The sequence below is a fragment of the Terrapene carolina genome, unplaced genomic scaffold, assembly GCF_002925995.2.
Source record: "Terrapene carolina triunguis isolate 2854851 unplaced genomic scaffold, T_m_triunguis-2.0 Scaffold84, whole genome shotgun sequence".
Classification (NCBI taxonomy): domain Eukaryota; kingdom Metazoa; phylum Chordata; order Testudines; family Emydidae; genus Terrapene; species Terrapene triunguis.
This window is the reverse complement of record NW_020664435.1, coordinates 5,766,277-5,784,986: the sequence shown is the minus strand read 5'-3', so window position 1 is coordinate 5,784,986 and position 18,710 is coordinate 5,766,277. Positions and strand designations below refer to the sequence as shown.

Sequence of the window (18,710 nt, the reverse complement as noted above, 5' to 3'; positions counted from 1 at the left end):
AGGACTGAGCATGTCTGCCCAGGTGCCCATGATTGACAGCCACTGCAGTACGATGACGACGGATACCAGTCGTAATATACCATCTTCTACCAAAAGGCAAGGGGCTGGTGCAATGCAGCCCAATGGCTGCCAGCCCCACGGCTGCCAGCACCCAGATCGCCGATGAAGGCTACCAGTCATGCTGCACCGTCTACCGCCAAAAGGCAGTTAGCTGCTGCTGCTGTGTAGCAATGCAGTACCACGTCTGCCGGCACCCAGATGACATATGGTGACGGTGAGCTGAGCTGAGCGGGCTCCATGCTTGCCATGGTATGTTGTCTGCACAGGTAACCCAGGTAAAAAGGCGCGAATCTATTGTCTGCCGTTGCTCTGACGGAGGGGGAGGGGCCTGACGACATGTACCCAGAACCCCCCGCGACACTGTTTTGCATCATTCAGGCATTGGGATCTCAACCCAGAATTCCAATGGGCGGCGGAGACTGCGGGAACTGTGGGATAGCTACCCATAGTGCAATGCTTCGGAAGTCGACGCTAGCCTCGGTACTGTGGACGCAGTCCGCCGACTAGAGCACTTAGAGCATTTTATGTGGGGACACACACAATCGGCTGTATACAACCGATTTCTATAAAACCGGCTTCTATAAATTCGACCTAATTTCGTAGTGTAGACATACCCTAAGGCTACTTTACTCCTGAAACAGAACATCCATCTGGGTGGGAGTAATGTACTTTAATGTATGCACATTGACTTCTCACCTTTAGTTGATTTGTCTTAACTTCCCTAGTATCCCCAGGTAGACAAGCCATGAGCGTTGACACACATTTCTTAGGACCTGTCCACATTTGAAATACTACAGCAGCACAGCTGCAGCTGCTGTAGCTCTTCAGTGTAGACCCTACCTATACCAACGGAAGGGGTTATCTTGTCGATGTAGGTAATCCACCTTCCCAAGAGGCAGTAGCTAGAGTAATGGAAGAATTCTTCCATCAACCTACACTGTCTACACCAGGGGTTAGTTCAGTATAGCTACATCTTTCACGGGTACGGATTTGCCAACAGTGTAGACAAGCCCTTAGTTTATGGTAGTTTGAAGGTAAAGGAAATGTATATCATCCAGAGTCTAGATTCACAAAATAATGTAGGTACCTAACTACCACTTTAGATGCCTAAATCCCAGAATCAGGCCCCACTGGGATTCACAAAAGTCCCGTAAGTGTGCCCCTGAACCTGCAGGTGCCTAAACTCATTTGGCATCTAAATTTTTGCAGTAAATGTTCCCTAGGCATCTATGTATCTGCTTCTGGGTATCTGCACTGGGTTTCTGCTGCTGCCTCAACCCAGTCCCAGAGTGATTCATGAACCATGGGAAATAGGAGTTGCTCTGCCAAACTCGCCTGCAGGACCCCATCTAGAAAGTGTACTCAGAGTTCACCTACTGGATTGGGCCCCTATAAGTGAGCTTGCACAAAATGGTTGGCGCTGGGAAGAGGACACCCTCATAACTTTTAGGGGAAGCGTCTAGGCCAGATGTTTTGATCTTTACCAGTCCCTCTACTATGAAAATTTCGATTAATTCTGTGAGGTCTTTTAAGAAAATCAAGGGGCATCAAGAAAGTTGCTATGATTGCCATCTTTAATTGGAGACTTATTCAAAGGAATATTTAAGGGTTTAGCTTCAGGACTCACATGAACATCAGTAAAAGTCATACAAATATATTCTAGTGGATAGTTTTAAAAATTTTCCCCTTGCAGTAGTCTGACCATCTTCTTGCCTCTGCTTACAACATGTAATATCAAGTGAAGACATTGTGACAAGGAGAGAAGACTATAAAAAATAGGAAGAGAGAATATTTTGCTTTGCTTTGCTTTTCTGTCTGGTAGTCTCTTGAAAAAAATGCCTCCAAATACTAATTGGAATGAAAGAAAAATTAAATCAGCACTCATGTAAGAATCATTGGTCTGCCTGAGGGAGGGGAAAACAATAATAGTATTTGTTTTTTTAATGATTTTTCTAAGATCTTCTCAGTTTTAAGGTCAAATTAACCTAATTATATATAATAGTTTTTATAAGCTTTTTAAAAGTTATTTTAGTTGATCCTGGGCGATAGCTGCACATTCAGAAACTGCATCCTGCATAGGCACTGACTCCGTGGGTGCTGAATGTACCCACTCCCAGCCTCTGGCAAACGGAGCCTAGGGACACCATCCCTGCCCATTGCGGCTAATAGCGATTGATGGACATATCCTCCATGAATTTATCTAGTTCTTTTTTGAACCCTGTTCTAGTCTTGGCCTATACTGAATCAACTGCATACATATTATTGTACTATAAAAGTTTTTTTTCTTGTAAGGTATTGTACGTAAACTGGTGACATGCTGGTCAGGAACACCATGATGTGTGTATGGGCTGTGTATAAAGAGTTATGTATATGTGCCAGATATATATGCTTAAAATGTGTTTTGGAGGCAGTGCATAAATCAAGCCTGACACACAGATAAAGGAAAATGGATTGACCATGAAAGTATATTAACATATAAGGTAAACAATCAAGCTACAAGTGGTGGAAGAAACAGTGTACTAAGCACATTGGAGGACAGAGTCTGTACCCTAGGGAATCTACCTGGCTCTTGAGGCAAAGACAATGGATTTGGGGAAATATAAGGGGAGTAAAAAGGCATTCTAATTATCCATCACTTTTAGTAACAAAAGGGACAACACCCTCTGACTCTCTGAACATTGGAGCCTCCTACCAGGAAGGGCTGGGGATGCTGTAAGTGAGAAAGCTGTTTCAGAAGACACAATTTGCTAGAATTACATTTTAGGCCTATAAAGCATGTTATTTTGTTTGCCTGTAACCATTTTCTGTTTCTGTTATCTTTGCTTAGTATCACATAAAGCTCTGTTCTTTATTAATAAACTTAAGACAATTAAAAGGATTCGTTCCTATATGAACTGTGACCAAAAGACACAATTTCCCCACTGCATTAGACACACAGGAAAGATCATAAACAATTACTAAGTTCTTGTCTAACCTACAAAATATCTTTCAAGGAAAATATTTTAAATGATTTTAACAACAATTTCATATAGCACTATTTTGTCTGCAGTGTTGATGACATGATTTGGTAAAAAAATAAAAAAAAGGGGGGTTGAAAAAATATTCCAGACAGTGAGCTACACTGTTACACAGAGAATCGGGGGTGGGCTGGGGAAGTAGAGACACCTGGACGATGGTTTGTTTTCTCTTCATACAAATTTTACTAAATTTGCCTAATTTTCCCAGTGGCTGAAATTCTGCTTTTTTTCCCTTCTGCACAGTTCTAATTTTCAGATATAGCCACCTAAGCTGTGCATCATACTTCATTTCGGTGTTCAAATCAGCATTTATCTGTACCCAGTTTTGCCAAATACCTAGGTTAGATGTCTAAATACTGATTTGAAAACTCAGTATAATTATTTTGGTCATGTAATTTGGGGATTCAGTCCTTAAAAAACAGGTCTCTGAACATCTGACAAGAACACACAGACACCAAACAACAGCAGCAAAAAAACAGAAATGTTGATATTTTTGCCCCATGTTCATGTTTCAAATACAAATGCTTGCAAAGACCACTCCTGTGCTTCTACAAAGCTCTAGATTTTCATCATCTATAAGAACCATAATTCCCTTCATCATCCTACTTAGACATCTGGTGTTGCCAATAGGATGCTCTGGCTGAAAACATCTGGACTGAGAAACGAGTTGTGCTCAAATTATCTCCCATCCATTCAAGTCCCAGAGACAGCAGACAAAGTTGTGCTACCTATCATGTTTTAAAATCTATCTTAAGAGTGGCAACCTTTTTAAGTGTAAACAGTCAAGAGTTTGTCATTCTCAACCCAAGTAATATTTTATATTCTGTTTCCAAGTATCTGTATAGTATGACTGATGAACCTGAGTAATGTCCTTAATGTTTAAAATCTTGGAATTTTGTTATATAGCTTTCATTGAAACTAAAATCTAATTCCTAAGTGTACTTGACTGTCCTAATGTAGCATTTTTGGGCAGACAAATGATGACTGTCCCCAAGACAGCATGATCTCTAGCCTCTTCAAAAAAGCAGCCAAAGTCAAGTGAAGGGAACACCCATATTTACTGATCAGATTTGGGACCAAGTGTCCAATTTCAGTGGTGACTGATTAGTTATTACTCAAGCTAACCATGGTGCACTGAGTAAAATGTCATAAGATAAAAGGACCAACATCACAGAGAACATAAGAGGAGAGGAATCTGTAAAAACATCAAATACTATTTTATCCTATCAGCATCAAACAGTTGAAGTAAAAGCAGACCTATTTAGGAGTACCCAAATAACAATTAGGTTAGAGATTTTCCTATTTGTCTTGTTTCATTTTTCTATTTGCTCATTTCTGCAGCATTGTCTACAAATTAAGTGCATTTACACTTAAAAATAAGCACATACAAATGACTAAGTTAAAGGGTAGTTGGGGACAGTGTATATATTATAATGATTAAAAAACTCACAATAAAACTAACAAAATGTATACCTAGCATCACCCTGGTCTCTTTCTGGCTGTATGTTTCCCTCACCATTTGCATCTCTTTTATCCGTTCAGACTGTAAACTCTTCAACAATATGTCACTGGCACCCAGCACATTTTGGATGTTGCCATCACACAAATAATAATCATATCCAGCCTATTTGATTTTTAGGACTGTTATAGGGTGATCCCTTGAGAGTCTTTTCCAGCCTCAGTAACTGATCACAACTACTCCAGGTGTTGTTTACCACCACTGTGCTTTATTATATTCCTTCAGCAGGCCACAGCCTGGAGTGTTATTTACACACTGTTTAGTCAGTAACCAGCATCCCCAACCTCCTTCTGGGGACCAGTACACTACAGTACTAGCAGCAGCCAGTCCTGCCTACACCTACTTTCCTTTAGGCTACCTCTTCTCCTCCTTAGCATTTCCTTCCTGTCTGATTATAGTATTCCAGCTGCTGGGGATACTTCCACCCAATTATCCCCTCCGCTATATCTCTACTGAGTTAATTGGCACCCTCAATCAATTAATCAGGTCCAAATTAATGTATACTGGTGGGGATTTGAGTGACAGGGTACTAAGTCAACTCCTGACTCAGCCCACCCAGTTATATGGCAAGATCAGATACAAGGCATCGTCAAGAAGCATGAACAATTACTACAGCATATAAGTTTGCATAGGGCAAACTTGAAGTTGTTAAGGGAATCTGTCTTGTAAGGTTAAAATGACTGCACTACAAGCTCAGTCCCCTTCTTCTTATAACTGTTAAATACAGTTCTATCTTTACGGATATATTTTTTAAAGGGCATAAAGTATATAATTAAATATATCATGGTATCTCCAGGCCCATAATTGGGCCAAATACTTTTGTATTATGCCTTATCCTGCACATCCGTTTCTGTCCCATAGAACATTGTGACATGGAATGCCGTTTTGCAAAAGAGCCATAAGTTTCAAGGAGGGAGGAGAGGGGAAATCCTATAGAGAAAGAGACTGAGTGATGTCTAGAATTCCTGGGTGTTGTTATTCACTTGTTAAGTAGGGGTGCATGCTGAAAAACCATATTCATAGGAATGATACACCATATCACAATCATTAGAGCTGGATGGGAAAGAGTTTTACCTGTTGTGTGAAAAATTCCCCTTCCCAAATCAGGACAAAAAGTCAAAATCTCAAAAATGTTCACAAAAACAAAATTCTGGGGGGAAAAAACTGGTTCAGATCAATTTAAATATTTTGTTTCAATTTTGACCATGTCCTATTTTTAAATAAATAGGAGATATATATATATATATATAGAGAGAGAGAGAGAGAGAGAGAGAGAGTTATTTTGATCCAGAGAAAACAAAAAAGAGTTTTTCATTTAGAAAATATCAAAACAAAATGTTTCAACAATTTCAAAACTGTTTTGAAAACTTTTTTCAAGTTGAAAAATTCATCAAAACCAACCCTTTTCCAAGAAAAGTTTCAGTTTAGATGTTGCATTTTCTGTTGAAAAATATGTTGTCAAAAATTCCTTACAGCTCTAATAAAGATGCTGCAAATATCAGGGAACTTTAAAAGTTAAAAAAATATATATTTTTTCATAAAGTTGCCTTTTATTTTTACCTAGAAGAAAAGAAAACTTTTGACAACCTTTTATACCCAACACTGATAATATTCAGCATTAAGTAGAAACCCCAGCCAGGTGATCTAAAATGTGTGATTTATGTAATTATTTCTCTTAAACGTAACCCAGCAGTGGTTTTGTACCAGTTACAAACTTTCTTGGTGGGGAAATGTGTGACAAATTCTGGAATTTCTGACTAAAATTAATGGGTGTAAGGGGAACTGATGGATTCTTTCCCCATTAGGTACTTCAGTGGATGAGCTGAAACTTGGCAAAGAGCTATTTAGCCATTAGCAAATGAAGATGTTTTGTTGGTATGCAAATCACAGCCCAAGAAAAATGAATAACAAGCAATTTATTTATTATACAACATGACATTTTTTGGGATGGGACACCACTTATAGGCCAGAACTGATAATAAATTATGAGTCATTTGAAAGAGCTGCACAAATGACAACTTCAAATGTAGGCTGCTAACTTCTCCAAAAATTATTAAGGGATTTTAAAGAGCATTATCCAGTTATTTTGTGTTTCCCCCTCTACTGGCTAGACAGTTAAATCAGCAAGAAGACATATCAGTCAGTACACGTGAGAGAAGAAGGAAAACCATCTAGTAATTAGCACTGCATTGTAACAACACTACCAAAACAGCAACACTCTGAATGGTTCTTGAAGCCTGGAATAAAACCCCACAAAAAATCTTCAGTCAACTGCATTTCCTCCACCTTCCAAAGTTCTTAAACAGGTGGTCAGGAATTTTCCATCTGAATGATATTTTGATGATACATGCAGTTTCCACAAAATTGAAATATTCTGCAGGAAAATTGAGATTTTCCCCAAATATTTTGATTTTCTGTTGGGAAAACCAAAACAAAATATGTCATTTTGGGAAGGTTTGACCAAAACTGAAATATTTTGGTTTGCTGAACAAACCTGAAATGTTTAATTCTGAGTCAGTTTAACACAAAACTGCATTTCCCTATGGTGGGAAATTGTCTCACAGGAACGGTAGTTTGGATGACTCATGGCCTCATTCTCTCCTATGGACTGTTGCCTGGCTAGACTGCATCTCCCCGTGTAACACAGTCTCCCCTCTGACTGAGCTGAATGGTATAGGGGAATCATTTGTCTGCAGGTGCATCATGGAAGATGTAGTCCAGCAAGTGAGCCCAGCCCATAGGGGAGAATAGGGTTATCAGCTGTAACTCCTATGAGGCAATGCGCTGCCATAGGGAAACACAGTTTAATGTTGAATTGAACTGAAACGAAATAATTTGAGTCAGTTCAACAAACCAAAATGAAAAAATATTGAAATATTTTGTTTAGATCAGAAATGAGAAAACAAAATAGTTTGACATTTCTGAAGCAAAACTTTTTGAAACTTTTCACTCCATGAAAAAAAATTGTTTCAATTTTTCATCCTGATTCAGGACAAAAACAAATATTGAAATATTGGAATTTCCTGTGAGATGGAATTTCTGATTTTGGCACAGTGGTGTTATTAAGCTTTTCAATACCATGACTCCCTTTTCCACACCAGGATGCCTGTAGGATCTCTTCTCATTTAGCCAGGGCAAGGGGGTGGCAACCTTCTGATACCTGCTTCTGACCCAAAGATTAAGAGCCCATTTAGTAATACAATTGCTAAAAATCCAGGAAATCACCAATAAGCCAGCATTTACATGCACACCAAACTAAACTCCACCTGTCTTTCAACCATAATAACCAAGCATGCACACAGACGACTACACTCTGTAGTAAACTCCCTTTTGATTCTAACATCTAACTACACTGCATAATCCAATTCCATACAATCACACTCAAATGCATACCCAGACTGCATCTCTCTCCACTCCCTCTGTTTATCTAATATAGGCCTCCTTTTTATTCTTTCACATAATCTCGCCGTTGTTGTCATAAGCAGCAACCTTCTTCTATCTCTCTATCTCATCAGCACTCTTATTTTTCAAATCTGAAAACTTATCTTTTCTCCTTTGCCTATACAGCATCTCAATTTCTCTGTCAGCTTTTTAAAAGAGTGGTTAGTATATTGGGATATATCTCATAAGAAAGATGCTATACAAAATAAAACAGCATTATATTGCAGTGAAAGAATGGCACCACTAGGGAACGTTTCTCTTAGTCTTCTTTTACTGGGGGCCTTTGCTCTCACAACAGATGGTGAACTTGCAATTAATCAGAAAATACCCAAATATTTCAGAACAACTCAGATGTCTTACTGTTAGAAATCAGTGTATTGCTTCATGCTTAAAGAAACTCACCAAATGCAGATTCTTTCAAAGGACTTGAACTGGAGCTGCTGGAATTATCTGATATGTCCAGCTCATCATCTAATTCAGAGAAGACATCTGTGCATAAAAATAAAAGCAGAAAGGAAGTTTTAACCAAGCTCTAAGCAGAATGCTAACATTCCTGGTGTTTCTTCTGCTATTGACTACCTTTCTCAGAGTTTTCTAAAGTGTAGTTGTCATCTGATAGGATTTCATCACATGTTCTGTCTTCATCTTTTCCACATGTTGGATGAAAGTTTTCGGTTGGAATGTCAGTTGTTTCTGAAAATTCGCTTTTGAAACTGGCTGCTCCACTGCTGCTGCTGCTGAGGCTTGACTTCTCAGAATGCTCCTAACAATGAAGAACAAAGAAGAGAACAAGTGAAGGAAATATTACCAATTTTCCTTTTTACAACAATGACCAAGGCTCATTTTAAACCTGACAATAAAAAGTCATAATTCATAAAAACGTACTATAGTTCTTGCTCGGCTGCTTGTCCTGCTCTCTCATTCTACCAGTGATTCTGCATTTATGGTAGAGCCCTTTTACTTATCTGAAATGATTTTTACTTTTTATATAAAAGATGTCCTAGAAATTGTATTTCAACTCCAAAAATAGGTTGCAAAGAGTACCAACAAAGCTCTTTTTCACCATATGTGTTCTCTACAAACTAAAAGGGGAACAATATGAAAATATGAACAAATATTTAATTTAAAAATAGAAATATTGAACAAAGACAGACAGGTCCCACAGACAACCAAGATGAGAGATTTAATCTCTTTCAGCTTGGACAATTAAAAGCAGATAGGTTTCTTGACATAACAAAGTGTGTAAGGCAATCAAGTTTAGTAAAAAAATAATAATAATAATAAAGTAAGCTTGATGTATATGCCTCAGAAACCTCATGAATTGGAACCAACCTGATTCTGGTTATTATTGCTGACATAAAGCTAAGAAAATAAAAAACTGGCATACAACTTATACTGCTGTCGTAAGTGTCTCCTGTATGTGCTGAATCTGTCCATAACAAGGAGGTCTTTAATGAATATAAAATGCTCCAACCACCACTCTGATTGTTTATAGCTTTTCAGGACACAGTAGAGCTCTCTGATCCCTCTTATGCCTCTATTTTAATGAGACGTGTTTTGAAGGCAGACCAGTTTATATTATTTATCTCCTATTCCCTTTTATCATGCAACACTCCAACAGGATAATGTAAAACAAAGGATGAATTTACTTACAGACAATAGCTATTACATGTAAAGATAGGAACAATATATAAAAAGAACATAAAACAAATCATTAACTTTATTATGATTAATTATTTGTATTATTGTACTTTAATATTTAGTAATTTCAGGGGACAATAAAGTTTCTCCCAAACAGTCTGCATTTACGAAAGGTGCTGTCTTAGGTACTTGCCCTTCTGGATATTAACTGATTCTCAGACCTTCTCCCTACACCTTCCCTAAGGTGACTGTCATCTCACCATGGCTGTACAAAATGAATGTGATCCCAACTCCTCCGCTCCTTTGAAGGTCACTTAGTGAAACTCCTGAATACTGACTGTAGTGCTAACTGCCCAATAGTTTAAGCCAATTATTCCCTCCATTCTCTCCCACATTCCCAATTCTATAACTCAATCCAGAAGGCTAAATAAATGAATCCTCAGGAATTTCCATTGCAACACCTAACAGGAAGGATAACCTTATGGCTCAGTACTGGACTAGGATTTAGGAAACTCTGCCAAAGGCTTCACAAGGAATCTTAGGTACTTCACAATTTTCTGTTCCTCAATTTTTCCGTCTGTAAAATGGCAATAGCAATACTTCCCTGCCTCAACGTGTGTAAAAGATAAATTTATTAATGCAGATGAGGTACTCATATACCAGACTGATGACTACAATAGTAAAACTTATTATTATATAAACAGGTACTATTTAGGACTGTAGATTCCAGCGTTATCACATTACAATAGGGTAGTAACATGGAAAACTTAATTTTCAATGTGCACCTGAAGATAAATTGTAGCAATTTAAAAATTAATCTTAAAAGCAACATCATTTTTAAGAATAAAACAAATTTATCTCAGACAGTATGAGTGAAGTTAGACGCTTTAATGCTTCAGGAACAGGGAAAAAAGGATATCTAAAACTTTAGGGGTGCTGCCTTCATGTGGAATTTCTAGAAGCCTCAATCTAAAGAGCATTCTGATACCACATGTTGTTGATGATGTGACCCAAAAGTGGAGATCTACCCAGTGACTTTTGATGCATTTATCTTCAATTAGGTAAGATGTAGTCCCAGCTGCTGACCTCCTGATGGAAATACAATGAATTTCAATTAGGAATTGGCTGGGATGGGAGGAGAGTTCTCTCACTGTTGCTGTCTTCTCCAGAATTCCCTCTCTTTGTGAGGTTCTTTTCTATCTTTCTTTTCTTGCTTTAACAGATTTCTCCCAAGGTCATCATTGGAATTAGTGAATGGATGGTACATATATGAAATCTCTTTTGCCCATAATCATTTCAGCCCATAGGAGATAGTCCAATAAAGAGAAAATGGTGATGCACTGAAGTATGGATGGCATGTTCCTCCCAATATAGAATCAAATGTATGTTTTTTTCTTCCTTCTGTTTAGAATTTCAAAGATTTGTCCTACCTAGTGCTCATGTGCTGATTGGATAAATATGTTACTTAAATGTTTAATCACAAAAAAGTGTACACAGTCTAATGGATGGAAAACTAGACAAAAGGAAGTTTCAAATAAAGACGTTAACATATACCCTGTCCTCTTTTTCTGACATTGGTGGGTAATCATTCGTATATTTATAAATATATTTTTCTAGCATTTCTGTCAAATACATTTTCACTACCAAACTCCAAAAATTATATTATTTTTCCCAGATGTAGAAACAGCCTTTTCAGAAACTTTCCACTTTATCACATAATTACAATATTATGGAGGTTTTTTTTTAAAAAGCTCCTTGTGACCAATAGACTAAAATGACTCCAACTGAACAAATCAGGTCTATTGGATAATTACCATTCTTCATTTAGGCATTTTTAAATGCATTAGTGGATTTATAGTAACAATCCCAATAACAGTTTTTTGTGATGAATGAAATAATTAAACTGTTTTATGAAATATCCAAAGCAATATCAAATCATATTGTGGGGCTGTTTGCCAAACTTCAGCTTTAATCAAAACAATTTGCTAGTTTTACTAGCATGAGAGATACAGAGGAGAGAACCTGAAAAGGTTATGACTGGTTCCCAGGAGCAAATACTCAAAAAAGAAAATGTACTTGCCAAGTAACTGAGTAAATTATCAGTGTTGTTGGGATAAACATGTGCCTCTGGAAACCAGTGCCTAAGCACTTGGGGCATGAGCATTCTCTTTTGAGGAACTGAACATTTAGCACAAGGTTTACAGGAGTCATATCCCTAGTTCTTTTCTATTTAATCAAAAACTAACAAAAGACTTGAAGAAATGGGAGTGAAGGTTGGGCAGTATAGTATTGTACTGATAATCTATTTGAAGAATTACAAATCGTTTGAGTATTGTTAATATTGAACCCTACCCTGGAGAGATTAACTGGTAATAAACAACCCTCAAAGGAAGTGGGTCAGAGGAAAAGCTAGTTAAATAAAAAGATTGCAAGATTACTCTCCCAAACTGGCATCAGATCTAGACACCAAATCAAGAAAGTAATGCTGCCTAAAATGTGTGAATTGAGTCTTACAGATCTCCGTGACAGAAACATTCTTCAGACATGCTCTGGAGGCTGCGCTGGAACTGGCTAAATGTGTCCTGCAGCCTTGAAGCAGTGTGACACCTGCAAGATTATAAAAGATCCATAGGCAAAGTCTGTTTAGTTAATCTCTGAACAAAGAGGACTCTCCATCTCCAGCTATCAATCTGCCAGAGCTGAGTATAAATTTAGTCCTAGCTATCTACCAACACCATAGAGCATATGGAAGCAGCAGCAAGTGAAAGAGAGGAATAGACTATGTTGGTTTCCACCCCCACCGGCGCAGGAAGGATGTTAAATAAATAAATAAATCTAGTCCCAGCTAGAAAAGAGCTAATAATTTTTAATATTTAGACTATTCTTCCCTCTGTAGGGAGAGATTCTTGGAGGACGCTGGAAAATTTTAGAAGGAAACCAGATAGCTGTAGGGAGGGAGCTTGGGGTATAGGTGTTGGAAAACTTTATCCTTATGGAATGTCACATTCAGAGGGCCAGCAATCAGGACCCGGCTCTCACTTACTCTATCTATTGTTGCGGCCACAGAGAATGCCATTTTGAGATCTGGATGGTAAAGATGACACTCCTCCACTAGCATAAAAGGTGGCTCCATCAAGTTTGGCAACCTCAGGTTCAGTTCCCATGAGCTTTGTGGTTCTCACAAAGGTAGAAAGACCTATGTCCTTGAAGAAATATGTTAACGGTGGGATACCCAAAGACTTATAAACCTTTAAACAGGGTGTGGCTGGATGATATTATTATTTATGTTATCTTAGCCTGTAGGAGCCCCAGTCATGGATTGGAACCCCATTGTGCTAGGTGCTATACAAACACAGAACAAAAGACTGTGTGATTAACTTTAACCATGCTTACAGAAACTCTTGATTTCCTGAGTACAATATTCTCAAAAAAGAGGAGGATCTAAGAAGTGTATTCTTGGTGGAGCCACCCAGCAGGGAGAGACATGCTACACCGTGCCCCAAGGAGGTACCAGTGGTGAGTCAACCCCTTCACAACGGTTGGAGAATGCAGGCATCCTTCCCACCCCTGGAGAGCAGGGGGACTGACTGATCCAGACAGACAAATACCCTAGACTTAAAGGTGTGGCTTGATAGGATGGACAACATGAATATAGAGTGTCCTCTCAAACGGATGACTGAAAACCAGCAGCAGCAACTCCTGCAGCAAATAGCTGCCCAGCAGCATCAGCTGGTCCGGGTCTTATGGGCAGAACAGCAGGAACAGCAGCAAAGGCTGTTCCAATAAGTATTGGCCCTGATGGAGCCTTTGGGTCTCCACACGGTTTCCCCTCCAGCGACTGTAGCCCAGGCCAAGTGGCCCCACCCATGGCAGTAAAACTCACAAAGACGGGCCCTGGGGACAACCCAGAGGCTTTCTTGGTAATGTCTGAGTAAGGTGGAGATGGCAACCCAGTGCCACCTGACCAGTGGGCCACCCTGTTGTCACCTTACCTGACAGGAGCTGGTATGCCATAAGGCCAGTACCTGCATACCAGGGATTGGACACAGTGTCTGCCCAATACTATGTCCGGGTAAAAGTAGCTATACTTGACTACCTTGACATCTGACACAAGTTCTCCGGGTAGAAATACTTCCAGGGAGCCTGGCCCCACATGGTCACCCAGAAATTAAGAGACCCCCCCAGAAAGGCCACAAGGAAGCAATGTTGCCCCTCCTGCCTTACAGGCACCAGTGGTTAGTCAACCCCTTCACACCCCTCATGAGGGTCTAGGTGAATTGTGTCCCTTTTTCTCAGGAGTTCACTCCTCCTTACACTGAGTTCCTGTCTTTGCCCAACTCGTCTCAAAACTTCCTGCCAGGTTTCTAATTCTGGCTTCTTCCTCAATCCCTTTCCCCTTGGAAGGATCAGAGCTCCTACCCCTTCCTGGTCTCCTCCATGCCAGAGAGACTCACAACTGGTCCTACTATTTCCATGATTTCTCTGAGGATGAGGAAAGCAGACCTATATATAACCAGCATGCTGTATCAGCAGCCCACTGTTTTCATAGTTGTTGAACTGCAAGTCTCAGAATCCTTCTATTTTCTATTGTAAAGCAGAAGTCTTAACTGTGCAGGACAACTGACTTCTGTGCAAGTTTGGATGCATTTCTTAAGAGCAGCTGAAGTCTGTATTTTAGCAAAATGCTATAATCCCAGCCACCAAGTGCAGTGATTTCAGATTTGGGTGTAGGATCTGTCTCAGACAGACGATCCGGGAGAATTAGAAGTTGATATGTAGATTTTTTCATTGTGCTCCGAAAGCCCAAGGATCAGATTTTCAATGCCCTGCCTTGCCTCAACTTTCTGATGGCCCTTGATAGGAGGAGGGAAGGCATAATGGAAAATCTTGCTCCAATCTTGCCCCATCTTGAACAAAAGCCCTTTCTTATTTTTAAGTATGTAAGTTAAATAAATTGTCTCTCACCTCTTACTGATCTTTAAAAAACTATTGCTATACATGAACCACACTTCTGCTTCCTTTCCAAGTGCTCCGTGGCGTTAAGCTGTCTAGAGCACTCCCTACTCCTATTCCTCTCTATAATCACCATCTTCCCGACATTGGTGTATCAGTGCAATATCTGACACACACACTCTCTCTCCTCATCCATGTACTTATATGGCCCTCGTCACCAAGGATATGAGCACTATCAGAAGACTGTATCGTCCACTTTCAAAGGGGTGACCTCTGTATAAAATCTCTTCCATTTCTAACTTCTAGGAGCAAAAAACCTTATACCATTAAGTTTCTTTCTGACCTGTTCGCAACACAAACATTCAGAAATGATTGAACGTTTTTAAAAATGTAATAAAAAGAAAGTTATTGCTCTTTGGCTTGGGTCTTTTTTGCCACATTTCAGCCCAAAGCGTTTTCATACTAGAAATATAAAACCTAAAATAAAAGGCTGGGGGGGTGGGCGTAGAGGGTTATAATTATCACTCTTAATTGCAGAGCAGTGGTGATACCACTATAATAAATGGCATAAAAACACTTGAACACATTAATGAACTGCAACTAAATGAAATTAATGAATATGCTTGTCCTTGTCTTTCTAATGTCCTTGATATATTGATCACACATTTTCACAGCTGACAATTTAGAAAATAAATCATACAAGAAATGGCTAATTTACCACATTCAGCAACTCTTGAAAAAATAATACCACCAAAACATTTTTCACAATGGATGTATCTTATTCTCCCAAATACTGTAAAAGTTTACTGATAATACTGTACTATACTATACTATGTTTAAGCAAGCAACCTCTTCCAGGTTTCTTTTAATCATACAAAAAATAGCTTCCAGTTCTTAAACTGTAGTTTAAATATGTGCTACTTAAATGCCAAAATGGAGCAGCATCAGGATGAGATCAATAGAGCAAAAGGAGGAAGAAGATAACAGTTCATGGAGGGTTAGATTTTCAAGACAAATAATGGTCCTTGTTCATTTAAAAAAAAAATTGTGTACATCAGTGCAGATGTAAGCTGCCTTCATGAAACTGTAATCACAACAACAACTTTTAGGAATGAACTGGTATCTGACTGGCTGAAGTTGTATTTAATTTAACCCTCATCAATGAATAATACTCAAATCTATCAAGTAAAAGATACATCTAGGCACAGATGAAGAGGAAAATAAAAATAAACATTAAACTAATCCAATTTTTATTTGTGTTCCGGAGCTGACAAGAGTAAAAATAACAAACTCATAACTGTTTTGCTAACTACATTTTTAACTTGTAATGCAGATGATACTTGGAAACAAATGCAAGGTTATCAGAAGTAGGGCCACCATCCTTAGCTGTGGCTAGGGAGTGCAAAGCTCAGTTTAGAGATGGTAGAGGATTGCAAGGCAAAAGTGGAATTAGGTCACTTTGAACTCCCCTGATTCTGAGCTGGTTATGTGACTGTCCAGTTTTATTGTGTAAATTACAGCTGCTCTTCATGACACTAGCTGCCAATAGCCTCGGGGTGGGGTGGGGGGGCAGTCACAGCAACCAGGGATTACTTGGGCACCGAAAAGCCCAGGCCATGCTTCCCACTGGCCATGCCACTTGCCATTCATTGGGAGGGAAAGTGCAGGAGCTGCTTCTATACCGGTATTACTGCAGGATTCCAGCCACTGCACTGACTGTAGAGCTGCTTTGTGTTGGTGGAACAGTGCAAAGAGACCCCAATACATTTCAGGAAGGGAGCTCTAATATTCAGGTAACGCAGAGATTTTTGAACCTATCCAAAAGGGCATAATATTTGAACTTGTCAAGTTAAAAATAAAGAGTTTATTCATGTACAAATAAACTGAAGTTCAGCTCCCAATGGAATAGTGATATAAAAGATAAGCACCAAAATGACCAAATCACAATTGCAGAATGGGACAAAAGTGACAATCCTTCCAAGAAGGCACTGAAAATTGGGAAGGCTGAAAGAATATCTACTTATTCAGGTTACTGGGAAATACAAAAAGCATCCAGTCTGTATTTTTTTCAACTGCCTGTCTATGACGACAAAGGGGGCCTCACTAAGATGAAAAGGGCACACCAGACTCCTGGCCCCCAATCAAAGCATGTAAAAGACCTCACTCAGTACTTATCTCTCTACTTAATTTTTTGAGAGCAATTGAAGTAGAACTGGTCAAAAAATTTTGAGAGAAGTTATCCATCAGAAAATGCCTTTGAAATGTTTTCAAGAATGTGTCACTTTTGATGAAATTTTCTATGGGAAAAAGTCATTTTCATTTTTTGCTTAATAAAAACATTTAATTTCAGTGTCAATGTTTCATTTCAATAAGGTAAAAATGTTTCATTTTGACTATTGTTTTATTTCATTTTGATTTTTATAATTTAATTTTAATATTATAGTTTATCTTTATATTTTACTTCTGTGTATAATATGTAATATTTTGTATTATGTTTTGACATTTTCAAAATGAAACAATTTTACCTAATCAAAACAAAATGTTTTGACATTAGCAAAATAAAAGGTTTGGAATGCTTCCAAATCAATTTTTTGGGAATTTCCACTTAGAGAAATTCTGAAATTTCAACTTTTCATTCTGATTTAGAATGTAAAGAAATTTTGAAATGTTGGAATTTCCTGCAGAATATAAGAACGTAAGAACAGCCATACTGGGTCAGACCAAAGGTCCATCTAGCCCAGTATCCTGTCTACCAACAGTGGCCAATGCCAGGTGCCCCAGAAGGAGTGAACCTAACAGGTAATGATCAAGTGATCTCTCTCCTGCCATCCATCTCCACCTCTGACAAACAGAGGCTAGGGACACCATTTCTTACCCATCCTGGCTAATAGCCATTAATGGACTTAACCTCCATAAATTTATCCAGTTCTCTTTTAAACACTATTATAGTCCTAGCCTTCACAACGTCCTCAGGCAAGGAGTTCCACAAGTTGACTGTGCGCAGTGTGAAGAAGAACTTCCTTTTATTTGTTTTAAACTTGCTGCCCATTAATTTCATTTGGTGGCCCCTAGTTCTTGTATTATGGGAATAAGTAAATAACTTTTCCTTATCTACTTTCTCCACATCACTAATGATTTTATATACCTCTATCATATCCCCCCTTAGTCTCCTCTTTTCCAAGCTGAAAAGTCCTAGCCTTTTTAATCTCTCCTCATATGGGACCCGTTCCAAACCCCTAATCATTTTAGTTGCCCTTCTCTGAACCTTTTCTAGTGCCAGTATATCTTTTTTGAGATGAGGAGACCACATCTGTACACAGTATTCAAGACGTGGGCGTACCATCTATTTATGTAAGGGCAATAATATATTCTCCAAACTTTCAGCCAAATGTCAAATTTAGCCTGAATTGGTTTTTTAATTTTGATATTTTAAGTGGAAAAAGCTGGCAGTTATAGAAATTACATCCCAGGATATGTGAATATGTTTGCTTCCTCAGAGCTTCTAAGCATTATAGCTAAGGTAGCCAACTCCTGAGATCATGTGTAATCATGAAATGATAATGGAAGGTGACTATGTAATCCAACAGGTATTTCTACAGTAATTAAACAAAAGTAACTTACTTTAAATTTATTGTACAGATTCTATTAAATGTTAGATGCCTGACATACAAAGGCCAAGTTTTTAAAACATGGGTGTCCAAAGTTAAGCTTCCCAGAACCAAAGGAAATGCACAAGTCTCTTGACACCTACATTCTCATCTTAAATGACTTACAGATGGAGAACCTTTCCATAATGTGCCCTTCTCTTCTAGGTACAATAAACTACGAGTGTGCGTGTGGGTGGGGGGCAGTAATAAGGATAGCTACCTTACACAATGAGCAGTGTTTAAAACCTGGCAAGGGCAGCCCACCAGGCTAAATCCTACTTAACTACTAACTACCTAAAACCTAAGGGTACTGCTATAGCTAACAATAAATACAACATATACACTATATACAACAAAATCATAGAAACACTGATAGAAAAGTATGAGGTGAGACACAACATAGAATGTTCTGACTCAAGCTGTGGATGGTAA

The 18,710-nt window shown here is 38.6% G+C and overlaps 1 protein-coding gene across 1 annotated transcript in view; it reads right to left on the bottom strand.

Annotated features, from left to right (window-relative positions):
• The window catches only part of LOC112111638 (serine/threonine-protein kinase Nek10), a 78,037-nt gene that overhangs the window by 26,764 nt on the left and 32,563 nt on the right, over positions 1 to 18,710 (bottom strand). The window contains exons 5-6 of the mRNA XM_029911003.1: positions 8,617 to 8,800; positions 8,440 to 8,526 (exon numbers count right to left, since the gene is read on the bottom strand). Of these exons, the coding sequence (XP_029766863.1) occupies positions 8,440 to 8,526; positions 8,617 to 8,800 (271 nt within the window). The remainder of the gene's footprint in view (positions 1 to 8,439; positions 8,527 to 8,616; positions 8,801 to 18,710) is intronic.